The following is a 14,023-nucleotide window of genomic DNA, read 5'->3' as shown; positions in this document are numbered from 1 at the left end:
AATGGTGCGCTCTCTAGTTAATAAAAAGCACTGAAATACAGGTCCAGCTCCTGCTATTTCCAGGAATGCTTGGTCCCATAAAACCATGGAAACCATAATTCCAGCAAATTAAACCAGTCACTGCCTATCTGTCTGGCTCAGCACATGGAAAGGGAAAAGTACCCTGTAGGACCAGTGCACGGGGAGTAACACCAGTCAAATTCCACCAGCATCTGTGCTGGGAAAGGGGGATGGCAGGCAGTCCCAGAAAGGCATGTCTCCTTCAAGCAGACATTAAAGGAATGCCATAGGCTATAGGGTAAATACACAGCAAGCACTGAGCCCATCAGTCACTTTTTGTTTAATCTAATTAAACACAATATATCCTCTGACCTTCTGGGTTGGCACAAAGTTCTCCCATGTTGTTCTTTCCATATGAAGCTCTATTGACAAGATGGGGAAAGCCTAGAGTTTGCTTTAAGCTTCAGATAAGTAAAGTTAAACATGCCGCAGATAAAATTGTTTTCCCAGCCCTCCCCTCCCACTGGCCAGTTGTGGGTGCTGGCTGGGGGAGGCCTTAATTCCTCTGGCCTGTCTCCCACCCCCGGCTCAGGGCACCACACTCCGCCGCGAGCGGAAGCTGTAAGAGGGCAGAGGCAGAAGCAGAGCGCTGCTGAAACCCTTGAAAGTTCATTTTTAGAGTTGTTGCTCAGCTTCATTTCCCTGTGGCAGACGATTAGGGAGAACGGTGCTGCTCTTCACTAAATATATTTCCAGAGTCACTAAATAGTTTGCTGCCTGACAGCTAATCAGGCGGCATCTTGCTGATGCTGAAACAGGTTTTAAATAAAAAGTGGCAAATTGCATCAGGCACCCTCGTGCATATTCCCTGTTTATACAGGCCACATGTGTATGCAGGAGCGCAATCAGTCCATGTGGAGTTTTCTGGGAGGGAAAGCAACTGTGGAGCTGGATTTAGGGGAGAGCAGGGTGCCAGGGTGCCACAAGCAGGCACAGGCGCAGCTTTTGGTGTGACTTTCTCACTCCCTTGCAGGCAAACAAGAAGAGCACTTATCTGCCCTTCACCAGCATCACTTGGTAGCACCGCCTGCAAAGCTATTTTTTTCCAGTATGGAGAAAAATCCTTTAGTCTGAGCTGAGGGGGTTATTGCGGGTAACTCCTCCCTGTACGTACAGCCTGTGCTCCTGGACCTACGCACAAATAACTCCTTGAAATATAAACAAAAAGATACAGAAGAGCCTGGAGGCGATGCCCTTACAGAACAGGCCAGGTTAAAGAAGATTTCTTTACTGTAAATAGCTTTAATAATCCCTTTGTATATTAATAGCACCAGGCAGGGCGGGAGGCAGCAGCCACTGAATCAAGCTGGGGTGGTATGAACCTCGTGGCTCTGATTTTCCATGGCCAGCTGCAGGAGCCTGACACAGGGGTTGGCACAACCGGGATCCCAAGCCGTCAGCGTTGAGGTGTTCACCTCCATCTGAGCCCCCGCTGGCGTTCAGATAAATGCAGACCCTCTTGCTGGAAGTTCTCAGCCATCCTCAGTGGCCGTGAAGAACCCTGCTGCTGGTTCACATCCAGGTAACATCTCTCTTGAAGCTGCAGGTAAAGTAGGAAGGGTGAAGTTCCAGAGCAGCTCCTTGCCTGGGGAGAATTTATCTTCAGAGACACAGAGGGTGGCAGGTTTGCTGGGGGCATTGCCCGGTCTTGTTCCTCCTTGGTCCAGCCTCCATCTCTCCTCTCCAGTGGGTCAGCAGCCCTGGAGAGTGGACAGACAAAGCCGCCTCAAGCCTCTCCATAAAACAAGTTCTTAAAACACATCATTAAAAACTCGGGTTAGAAATTCTTGGCCAAAAGTGCCCAAGTGGAGGGCATGGCTCCTGGGAAAGCCCTGGCCTGGGGGGGAGAGCTCCTGAGGGGAGCCAGGGTGGCTTGCTCTCCTTTGGGTGCCACTTGCCTTCATTCTGCCTGTGCTTTGAAGTACCTCAAGGTTTTAGCTATAAAGCTCTAACCACTTTAAAAAACAAAATCTTGGCTTGGGAAGGTGTGTTGCCTTGGCATGTTTCCTGGGACTGAGTGACTTACGATGCTGTGCTGTGAGGGGAGGACTCCTTCTCCTTGTTCTCGAGGAGGTGGGTCACACTCGTCCGGAGTCCAAACTCCCTCGGAGACTTCTTCTTCCCCCTTTTTTTTCATGACATCAGCCAGGATTTGATGTTACTATTTTAAAAACAAAAGGAGGGGACACCCCCCCGCCTTCCCTCCCTCTCTCTGCCAAAAGCAGAACAAAGAACAGCTAAAGCGCACAAGTTCTGGCACTCCATTTGCAAATAAAAACATTCATCCTTATGTCAGGTAGGGAACTGCCCGGCCCCCCCTGTGCCAAAGCAAGCAAGCCGGGTGGCAAAGCAAACCCCTGGCGCAAGAGGAGCCTGGGCAAAGGGGATGCCCGGTGTCACCCCACGCTTGGGCAATCGCTTGCCAAATTCCTGCCCTGCTGTATCGGTGCCAGGGACACGCCGGGACACTCCCGGCCACCGGCAGCCATCCAGGGAAAGGCCACCCTGCTCCTCCCCGGGCTGGGAGGCAGGGAAGGACCTTTCTTCTTCCCTTCTCCCACCCCTGGTCCTCACCGTGCAGGCAGCCCCTTGCATCTCCAAGCGATGCATCCCCACTCCCCGGCAGGGCTGGTGCCTGGCACGGGGGTAACCCGATGTAATTTCCACGCTTTAAGACACTAACATCTTTGTCTGGCTTCTTCCTCACCATTTAAACATGTCAGCAGTTCCCAGCATGGATTCCTGGGCTGTGAGTTCACCCCCAACGAGCATCCAAGTTGCAAGTCGGGGCCGCTGGCTCTTCCCCGCCTGTCTGCGAAGCGTTACTGGAACAGGGGCCAGTTCTCCAAACACGAGGAAGAGATTACTTGGACTTTCTGGAAGGCTCCCTCCCATGCCTTCAGAGTGGAGCAAATGAGGATAATTTATCTGTGGGCTTCCAGCTGAACCCAGTAGCTCGGAGCAGCCGGGACTGTGCCGTCTGTTTGTCCCGGCTCCTGCGAGAAGGCATTTTTCCATTGTCACCGTTGTATATTGTTCGCCTGATTTGTTTGTGCCGTCGCCTTCTGGGGCTGAGATAAGAGGTTGTCCCCCCTCGCCTTTTACCGGTGGCATGTTCCCCAGAACAATCCAGGGAAAAACTTTCACAGGAAAGAGCCTCCGAAGGAGGCTTTCGTATGTCCAATGCAGCCCTCGTTACAGTCGTGTAAATAGTTTTGTGTAATCTGTCTGGCGAGAAGCACAACATGTCAGAAGGGAATTGTTCTCTAAAATGCAGTTAGGGATGGGCCAAGGCAGGCGGTGGGTTGCCAGCTTGATGGAGAAAGCAGCTGCCTTTCGGTGGGGAACAAAAGCTGGGAGGGGGGGTGAGCCTTGCGTGCGCTTGTGCGAGCGTCCCTTCTTCCCCGTGGGAGCCGGAGTTGGGTTTTGTAGCCGGGTAGAAACCCCGGGCTCCTTTCCCCGCTCTGTCTGCCGGGATCTAAGGCGGTACTCGAGGATGGGTTAATGTCCCTGCTGCTTCTGCAGGGGGATGCAGGGAGTGGAGACAAGATAATGCAGATGGCTGTGGCAGGTCCACTCTGCAGCAGAAGCAGCCAACTGGAACAACGCTGTAACACCATCCGCTTTAGTGAAGTTACTCGTGATTTTTGAGCGTAGAGTTGAGGCCCAGCGGCTCCAGCTTGGCACGGGGCAATGGGAAAAGCACAGATTCTCCGTTTGCTTCCATCCTGCGCTGGCTCCGATGCCTCCTCCCCTGTCCAAAACAGCTGTGTGTGTTGCCTGAAGTGACTTTACAGACAGCAAAAGCTTAAAACATTGCATTCACCTTCATGATTTTTTTTTTTCTCTCAGAGCAAATCATGGAGGAAGATCAAGAATATGGTGCACTGGTCCCCATTTGTGATGTCTTTCAAGAAGAAGTACCCTTGGATCCAGCTAGCGGGACACGCAGGTATGGAGTGTGGGGAGGGGCAGAGCAGTGGAAAGGCCCTTCGTTATCTCAGGTTAATGGGCTTTGTTGGCCAGAATTGCTGCATGAACGCCTCAGATTTCAGCTCACACCTCTCTAGCCCAGGAGAGGGACTTACCTCAATGCTAGGGAGGGTGAGGTGAAGGTCCAGGGCTCTGTGCTTTCAGTCTCCCGTTGCCAGTGGGTATTATGGCCGCTTTCTTCTCAAGCAGCAGAAAGCTGAGTCCTTGGGATGAGACCCAAGCCCTCTTGCTGACCCACAGCGAAGCAGGTGATGCTGCCCAGCACAAAGATGCCCCATGCATGAGCCTAGAAGCAAGGTCATGAACAGGAAGGACACAGAGGCTGTGAAGCAAATGTGTAGGTCTCTGTCCTGTTTCAGGGGTGACGTTGTTGGTCATAAACCTCTTGATGCTACTTGTGAATCTGGCAGCCCACGCTTGTAAGTGCCAGCATGTGGGGACTCTTTCAGGTGCCAGGTGTAAATGGAGATGCTTCCAAGGTGTTGGGCTTCCCTTCTTGTTTTGGGAAGGCAGAGTCATTCCCCCGTCCCAAGAGAGTGCCATGTTGTCCCTTATTACCCTCAGGTAGTTTCAAGGCAGCGGCCAACGGCAGGATACTGAAGAAGCACTGTGAATCGGAGCAGCGCTGCCTCGACCGCCTGATGAATGATGTCCTGAAGCCCTATGTTCCTGCCTACCATGGCGATGTTGTGAAGGACGGGGAGCGATACAACCAGATGGAAGACCTGCTGGCTGAGTTTGACTCCCCCTGTGTTATGGACTGCAAAATGGGGGTCAGGTGAGTGGTTTTGGGGATGTTGTTTGAGTTTTAAGATGGGATACTCAAAACAAATGAGTCTCATGGGTAAAACCCTCTGAAACACATGAGGATGCCCAGGCTCACCTGTCTTCAGGAAAAGCTAAGCCAACAGGGTGAGGAGAGAGCCGTAGGGAAGCCTGGGTATGGGAAAGGCACACAAGGCTCTTTCCTTCTCTGCTTATTGACTGTCCCATGTCAGGGACAGTGGACAGGGACAGTGGCTGGGGAAGTGGAGTGGAGGGGACAGCACTCTCTTTGGGTTTGGGGACACCAGAATGGCACAGTAGCTTTAAGGAGGATGGCAACCTGCTTCTCTCTACTGCAAGAGGACACAGCCAAGGGGAAGGGAGCAAAAGGTGTGGGAGATCCTGCCCAGAGTGCCAGAAGGGTAAAATAAAAGGCAATTGAATGTCACAGCTTCAGTGAGCGAGAAACTTTCCCTCTGCTTACCCTTTGCTCCCATGCACGCTTGAGGGATAAAATGCATGTGCTAAGTAGTTTAGAGCCTTTCATGCAAAGTCCTTGAAATGTTTCCTAACAGATGAGCAACATTACCCGTGTTCTCCTCGAGAACCATCTACAGATACGCCAAGATCCCAGGCTGCAGCCCCTTGGCCAGCAGCAGCAGCCTTTGGGCTAGCAATGCCACAGCCGACCAGGGTGTCCCAGAGCAAATGTGAGCAGGGCCGGTGACCCCAGGTGGCTGCCAGTTTCGGAGCAACCTCGGGCCACTGCTCAGCCCTGGGTCTGCTACAGGCTGGCGGCAGGGCAGGATGAGACACCCCCCTTGGTGGCTAAAGCGTAGCCCAGACACGGTGGAGACGCTTTGCGCTGATGGAAAAGCTGAGGGTTTCTGTGGGAGGGAGGGAGGAATTTTTTTTTTTTTCTTTTTTCCTTCCTGAGCTCCCGATGTGAAACTCAAACTGGCGTGTCAGGCTGTCGGCAGGGAGGAGGTGAGGAATACTTTCCACCGGAGGGGTGGAGAGAAAGGCAGGGGGCCACGGCACAGCCATGTGGCCCCTGACACTGCCATAGGAAGGAAACAAGACCCGCTCTGGACCCAGAGATGATGGCCACAAGAAGAAGACCTGCTGGTCCCACTGCCCGGGTGCTCCTGCAGCTGTCTGTGGGAGGAGGAAAGCCTCCCGCACACAAATCACAGGTTGAGTGATTTGTGCTCCTGGGTTTTTGGAGCTAGGACAGAGTGGGCAAGGGAGCAACTGTGCCAAGCAGCATCATCGTTAAATAAGATGATGCTGTGGAAGGGTAGAATCATAGAATCATGCAATGGTTTGGGTTGGAAGGGACCTTAAAAATCATTGAGTTCCAACCCCCCTGCCATGGGCAGGGACACCTCCCACTAGACCACGTTGCTCAAAGCCCCATCCAGCCTGGCCTTGAACACCTCCAGGGATGGGGCAGCCACAGCTTCTCTGGGCAACCTGTTCCAGTGTCTCACCACCCTCACAGGAAAGAATTTCTTCCTAATATCTAATCTAAATCTCCCTTCTTTCTGTTAAAAACCATTCCCCCTCATCCTATGGCTCCCCTCCCTGATCAAGAGTCCCTCCCCATCTCTCCTGTAGCCCCTTTAGGGACTGGAAGGGGCTATAAGATCTCCCTGGAGCCTTCTGTTCTCCAGGCTGAACAACCCCAACTCTCTCAGCCTGTCCTCATAGGAGAGGTGCTCCCGCCCTCGGATCATCTTCGTGGCCCTCCTCTGGACCCCTTCCAACAGGATCTGGTGAGGGAGGGTAGGTTGGGCTAAATCTGGGGAGTGGGGCATCCCCAGGGCCTGGCAAGAGAGGCTTTGGCAGATAAACTAAACGTCAGGGCTATTAAACCTGTCTTCTGAGCCAGCAGCTTGCTGCCAGGCAGATACAGGCTTGGTTTTTCCCTGCCAACCTAACTTCAGGATGCATCAGTCACTCCTGAACAAAACTTTGTCTGACTTAAGTCCTGGTGATGGTTCAAGCCTGGAGCGATGTGTGGGGACCAAACCGCAGACATAGACAGTCTGTCGTTCTCATCAGAAAGAGATCTAGCTCTGAGTGGTGTGAACGGCACTTCTGAGCACGCCACTGCTTTATTCTGCTATTTTATTACGTCTGCCCAAAAATCATGTGTTTGATGATCTCAGCTGAAGCCCTCCATCACTTTTATCTGCAGTGTTTTTCAAAGGGGCTGATGCCCTGAGGTTGTCTGCTCAGTGATCATATGCCAGCCCTGGGAAAAGTCACCAATTTGCCTTGCTAAGCCTGTGGAAAACACAGGAACACCATCCCACGTAGCCTGCCTGTCATCCTCCCCATGTGTTTTGCTTGGTTCAGGAGGTGAACTGCAGGCTCAGTGCTCATTCCTGCATTATTTTTCCTGGGACATCTCACCTGGCTTGGTGAGTTGTTCGGGGAGAGCCTAGGCACTTGCTGGGCTGAGCCGGGGCAGGTTTGGGTGCCACAGGAGGAATTAGGCAGTGGTTTATTACTGCTGCAGGAAGTGTTATTTTGTGGATGACGGTTTTCTGCATGCCAGAGCGAAGGCTCTCTCTGCTGGTGTGCGAGCAGGGACACGGCAAACTCCCTCACGCCTTCAACCCAGCTGGTTCCTGGAGCACATGGGCAGTTTCCTCGGCATATCTCGAAAACCAGGTTTAGTTTGTGAGAATCACTCACTGCTCAGGTTTGCTTGAGGGACAGAGTCCCCCATTGAGGACCAAGGGGTGGCAGCAATGCCCTGGGCACCTGTGAGAAATAATTTCCCTTCTTGTCCCCAAACTGGTTGTGGGTCCCAGATGAACCAAGGAGATGCCAGGTGTTGATGATGGGGTGCTAATTAACTTGGGATCAATTCACCCGCGGCCAGGCTTGCTTCATTATTTCCCAGGTTGCTCTATGCCCTGGAGATCAGCGATCCTGGATAGGTCTGATTTCTGGGCCAAGGGCTGTCTGTGGGACCTCATGTGATGGCTCTATGCCTCTGACAATGTCCCCTCCTTGCAGGACATATTTGGAGGAGGAGCTGATAAAGGCCCGGAAGAAGCCAAGCCTGAGGAAGGACATGTACCAGAAGATGATCGAGGTGGACCCTGATGCTCCCACTGAGGAGGAGAACGTGCTGCGGGCGGTCACTAAGCCCCGCTACATGCAGTGGAGGGAGACCATCAGCTCAACCGCCACGCTGGGCTTCAGGATTGAGGGGATAAAGGTGAGGCTGCTCCGGGTGTGCAGAGCTGGGGGGAAATGCTGGAGTGCTTGGTAACCAGACTCACTGACACAGGCTGTCAGTTCATGAGCAGGCTGGTGGTGAGACTTTATCACATTGGAACATCCCTGGTCCCTTCTGAGAGCGCAGCTGAGTTTAGGGCATCAGTGCAAGAGGACGGTTTTAGCCTTAATCTCATTAAATCAGCCCCTGGGTTGATTTCCCCTGACTGAAACGCAAAGTGCCACAACAAAGTGCTCCAACTTGAGGGCTCAAACCAGTTGTTTGCTTTTGATGCTGCCGTGCTGAGCCACTAATCCAAATCCCAGTTTGAATGCGTGCCGGTCTCTGGTCGGAGCTGGAAGTTTAGCTGCAGTCAGTGAGGAGGCTGTATTTACATCCCTGTCCAGGAAGAGTTCAGCAACTGAGCCCTTACGAAATGGGGTTGAACACAAAGAGGAGCACTTTCTGCTGACACCTGCATGTGTGTGTAGTCTGTTGATGGCACTTGCTCGGAGCTAATGCTCGCCTTTCTGGAGATGTCTCCTGGGATGCTTTTGCGTCCCTTTTAGATGAGCCAGCCCAGGAGTTTTTCTCAGGGAGAGAAATGTCTGGGATGGCACTTGGATGGAGTTAGGTCTGTAGCTGCAGAGCAGTTGTATTAATGATAGAAGACTTTCATGAACATTAGCATATGCCTTTTGATAGCCAGCCAGCATGAATTAAAGGTAATATCACTCTTGAGCCAAGGGTTTTAGCCTGTCCCTGGGCATGGCATTGGTTGAGGGGAGCTCAATCAAGTTGTGCTTGGAGTAACTCAAAGCTTGAGGGCCCAGGCGGTTGCTCAGGGCAGCTGCTTGCTTTATTTTTACATCTACCTTGATTGGAAGAGTTTCCTTCTCGTGATGACAGATCATTTTTCTTCTCCCTGAGTTGGCTGAGATTTTCCCAGAATACCCATCTGGGTCTCTGTGGCCTTAAACTCCTGCACCTCTCCTGACCAGAGGAGGTGGTATCAAAATGACAGAATTAAAACAAACTAAGCTGTTCTATGAAAAAGCCTTTACACCATATTCTTTGCAGATTTTCCTAGTAGCATTTCCCTCGTCCTCCCTGGTCAAACAGCGAGCAAATGCAGATGTTAGACCACAGGTTTAAAAGGTGATGAGCAGGAGTGGGTCACTCTGAGCTGCTGTGGGACAAAGTCCTTGGGCTGTGCGATGCTGCTGGTCATGCTCTTCCCCAGTCTCCCCAACTCTCCCAAAGTCCCTTTTTTGCTACAGGTACCCAGGAGCATGCTGCGAGCTGCTCCAGCTTGGGACAACCCTTTGCCCAGTTCCCATTGCTGCTGTTTTGCTGGTGCTTATTATAAAACTGAGGCTATATTAAAAAAAAAACAAAAAACCAGGAACGGGCCAGTTGAGACCAAACTCCCATGCACTGTTTCTTTTCCTTGCTTTCTTGCTGTAATCAGGAGTATCTTATCTATTTATAGTCCATCATGATATAATATCCTTGGCCTCCAGCGGTGCTTCTCAGCCTGTGATCTGGGGCTTTACGGCAAAAGTGGGTCATACGTGAACCACTTGAAATAAAAAAATGTTAAAAACACCCCAAACCTAATTGTATTCCGACACAGGCTGAAAAAACACTGCGGAGGGAAATAAAAGCCAGTAAGGAGTGGTGAGAGTCGCACCTCTATTTTAGCTGACTGTAAGTGAGCTGCTGCGCAATGTGAGCAGTGGATTATTTTTTTTTTTTTCAAAGAGGTGAATCAACTCTTTAATTGAAAAACGTTGAGAAGTGCTGGCCTCCAGGAGTAATCCTGCTGCTGCTAGGGGCTGACTAATTTGATCAACGCACTAATTACTGTAATTCTCTTTAAATCCCTCAGCTTCTGGATTATTTTCCCCTAAGCTAAAACATTAACAGTTCACTCAGGTTTCTGGGTAGCTGTTTTTTTCCAGCAGGGCAGTATCCCTGCCTTTTCCCTGTTTCTGGGGTCAAGTCCCCACATTAGGGAAAGCACCTTCAGCACCCTGAGGCTGCTGCTGAGCCCTCAGAGGAAAATTTTGGGAGAATAGTATTTAACAATAAGCCTCCTCGTGGTTTTCTTTCCTGCTGTGGATGCCTCTCTAGGATGAGCAGGGATGAGTCTGCCCTGCCCCTTGCTCACAGCCAGAGGCTGATACAGGAGATCAAGGGAAGGGCAGGATTTGACCCTGGGTTCATGGGCTGGAACGGGGGGCACAGGGGAAGGAGGGGGGTAGCAGTAGCCTTCAGGACAGCAGGGACAGAGGGGGAGAACGGGCAGCTCCAAGCTGGGAAAGAGGATGGAGGCCCTTTTCCTGGCTGAGCATTTGCTTTCCCAGGTGGCCTTGAGGATCTGGTGGTTCTTTTAAAATGAAAATTTTCCTCTGCAAAAGGAGATAATGACACTCATCTGACTTTCTGGAGTAGCTTGAAACTGTTAGAAACAGGAGCTATTAATAAAATTACCCTGCAAAAAAGTAATACACGTGATCCTTGGTGACCCAGTTGAAGCTCACAGGACCTCACTCTGAGAAGTTTTGCTCCTAAGCTCCTGCTGTGTTCTGAGAGTCACTCCATGGTGGGACAACATTCCCCAGTGCTGGGATGTTTGCAAGGTCTCAAAACTGGCCCTGAAAACCCTAACCTGATTTTCCCAAGACGGGTGGCTCAAGAGCCCCATCTGAGGCAGGACACAGTGCCGATGCAGGGGGGGAACCAGATGACACGAACCCTGCCACAGTGACGCCAGTACAAACTGGGATTGCTGGTGGGGCGGAGGTTGCAATAGCCCTTATCAGCCCCCCTCACATTTCTGCTGTGTGGAAGGCAGCCCCCCTGGGGGCTTGGACACCTGTAAATATCATGGATTTTGTCAGCCCCAGGGCAGCAGGGTCTGGCTGGGCAAGGAAACTGCAGGAGGGGGGGGTAATTATAGGAGCAGCATTACGGATAGGCTGTTTGACTTTCCTGAAGCTTGGATTGCCTTATCTGAAAGGCCATCTGTGGCTTTCATTTATTTTTAGGAGCACTTAGAAGTCCATCTCCTTTCTTGGATGCTTTGTGGAAAGTTGTGCTCTTTACATGTGAAATTAGCCCTGTGGCACTTCTCCAAGCTGATATCCATCATCCCCTGGGGAGAGGGTGGGTTGGTTTCTGAGCTGCCACGTCGGGACTCATGTGACGGATGTATAGCAGCATAGCGCCCTTCCCCTATACATTGCCCAGGTGCCACCAGAGCATCCTCCAATAGGCCTCCTGCCTGGTGAGAGGCAGCCAAAAGCAGAGGGCCTGGCTCTGCTTGGTCCATCAGCAGGATGGCCCCTATGGCAGGGAGGTGTCCAGCCAGAAGGTTGTGCCTGGCCCCTGCCAATGCACATCCTTAGCCTTGCTTTTATACCCTGTGGCAGCACAGGGGTCGGGCTGGTTTGAAGCTGGGATCATTAGTTGCACCCTGTGCAAACAAAGCTTTTACTGGAAACCTTTCACACGTTGCTTTCGTTACCACCTTTGTTAACGCTTGAACAAGCGCAAGCTGGAAGTGCGCTGTGGGGTTCCTCCCAAACCACACATCAGGTGCGGGGCTGGTGTTGGGCTCGCCTTGCCCAGCTGTCCCCATCCTGGGCACTTGGCCTTCCCCCAGGGCTCTGGCCACCATGTCCACGGCCAACCTTCTGCCTGGTGGGGATGTGCATGATCCCATCCTGGGACACTTCTCTAGATGGGTCTCAAAGTCTTGCCAGGGCGCATAAATCTCTGGGGCGGGCTATTTCATTGTCCTCTCTTCCTTCCCCAGCCTCTGCTCTCTGCTTCTTCATCTTTACTTTGTCTTCCCCAGCCCACAGGATGTCTTTTTGGCCTCTGTCCATTCGCTCTATTGTGTGCAAACGAGCTGTCCGGAGCGGTGGGATGGAGCTCTGCAAGCAGAGCTGTGAGCACCAGCACGTGTGGTTTAAAATAGCCCCTGTCTCCAGGAAGAAAGCTCTGCTCTGCCCGACTCATGGCTGCTCTGGACAATAAAACATCCTGATCTAAAAATCAGAGCCCTGGCAGGATTGGGGAAATGGGGAGCAACCAGCAGAGCTGCCCAGAGGTTTAGCTGGGAGCTGTGTCCTGTCCCTGCAGGGGACCAAGCGGTGCCATCCCTGTGACGGGCCAAGCATGGATGTGCCTCTGGGGAAGATGTAGAGGAGAGCACAAGGCCACTCACTGCGTCTCGGTGCCAGGCTTGGTGCCTTTGAGGGTTTTCTATCTGTGGGCTAGCAAAGGGCTAGTGAGGCAAGACAGTGCTAGAATCATAGAATGGTTCGGGCTGGAAGGGACCTTAAAGATCATCCAGTCCCAACCCCCCTGCCATGGGCAGGGACACCTCCCACTAGACCAGGTTGCTCAAAGCACCATCCAACCTGGCCTTGAACACCTGCAGGGATGGGGCAGCCACAGCTTCTCTGGGCAACCTGTTCCAGTGTCTCACCACCCTCACAGGAAAGAATTTCTTCCTAATATCTAATCTAAATCTCCCCTCTTTCAGTTTAAAACTATTGCCCCTTGTCCTATGGCTCCCCTCCCTGATCAAGAGTCCCTCCCCATCTCTCCTGTAGCCTCTTTAGGGACTGGAAGGCTGCTATGAGGTCTCCCTGGAGCCTTCTCTTCTCCAGGCTGAACAACCCCAACTCTCTCAGCCTGTCCTCATAGGAGAGGTAACTCCAGCCCTCTGAGCATCTTCGTGGCCCTCCTCTGGACCCATTCCAACAGGTCCACGTCCATCCTGCTCACCACTCTCCCTTGTTTTTAAAGAAAGAGGACGGCACTGTGAACCGGGACTTCAAGAAGACACGGACAAAGGAACAAGTGATGGAGGCCTTCAGAGAGTTCACTAGAGGAAACCGCAATGTTTTGGTGAGTGGGGAGTACTGGGGAGGCGGTGAGGGGGTGGGCTGCCAAGAGAGGGCTCTTCCTGCAGAAGCTGCCCCTTGGCTGATTAGCTCCCTGCCCTAAGGGGCTGCAGCCTGAGCAGTGTCTCTTAAAAAAAAGCATTAAAAATGGCAAAGAGAAATGCCATTCTGGCCACAGGGGTGAGGGAGAGCAGCAGAGGGCTGGGAGGGAACATGTGATGATGCACTGGAACAGGTTGCCCAGAGAAGCTGTGGCCGCCCCATCCCTGGAGGTGTTCAAGGCCAGGCTGGATGGGGCTTTGAGCAACGTGGTCTAGTGGGAGGTGTCCCTGCCCATGGCAGGGGGGTTGGAACTCCATGATCTTTAAGGTCCCTTCCAACCCAAAACATTCTATGATTCTATGTTTGCTGCAGCAGCAATGCTTGGGCCAGGTCTGGGTTTGCTGAGGGTGCTCAAGGTTTGGCCCCAAAGCTTGCTGGAGAGGCACTGCCATGTTCTGCTCCCTCGTTCCTGGGGCTGATGGCAGCCTCTGGGCCCGCTGTTGATCCCAATATGTGGTGACGTGGGCAGAGGCGGCTCCCACCCTGGCAGAGAGGGTTGCCCCAGGCTCTGGTCTTGCACGACGGGTGGCCAAGGCATCCCCCTGCCTGCTCAAGGCACCTTTGACATGCGGGAGCCACAGTTGGCATTTCCCAAGTTTCTCTATGTTGCCAGGAGAATAAGAGATGTAGCTGTAAGCAATTTACACCGTGTCTAATATCCCATTTGATGATGTGCTCCCATTTTAAACTGCGCTACAGCAAAGCGCGAGGCTCCAGCTGGAGCGGTCCTTGGCACTGCCTCCTTCAAACCAGCATGTTCACTTTGACAAGATTTACTCCGGGGATTATTCCTGGATCTGTAAATAAAATTTTATCCCCAAAGAGCATGGAGCACGCTCACACCATTGTGCCCCGGCTCTGGACCAGGGGCTCCTTGGCCAAGCGATTGCAATACATGTTATTGCACCCCAGTACCTGCTGTGCGTGCTCCTGTGCGCAGTCC

The 14,023-nt window shown here is 52.3% G+C and overlaps 1 protein-coding gene across 1 annotated transcript in view; it reads left to right on the top strand.

Annotated features, from left to right (window-relative positions):
• Positions 1-14,023, top strand: part of ITPKB (inositol-trisphosphate 3-kinase B) — a 71,307-nt gene that overhangs the window by 51,200 nt on the left and 6,084 nt on the right. The window contains exons 2-5 of the mRNA XM_074168133.1: positions 3,913-4,012; positions 4,618-4,831; positions 7,852-8,056; positions 12,881-12,982. Coding sequence (XP_074024234.1) covers positions 3,913-4,012; positions 4,618-4,831; positions 7,852-8,056; positions 12,881-12,982 — 621 coding nt within the window. The remainder of the gene's footprint in view (positions 1-3,912; positions 4,013-4,617; positions 4,832-7,851; positions 8,057-12,880; positions 12,983-14,023) is intronic.

Source organism: Numenius arquata, chromosome 2, assembly GCF_964106895.1.
Source record: "Numenius arquata chromosome 2, bNumArq3.hap1.1, whole genome shotgun sequence".
Lineage (NCBI taxonomy): Eukaryota > Metazoa > Chordata > Aves > Charadriiformes > Scolopacidae > Numenius > Numenius arquata.
This window is presented reverse-complemented; position numbering and strand designations above follow the sequence as displayed.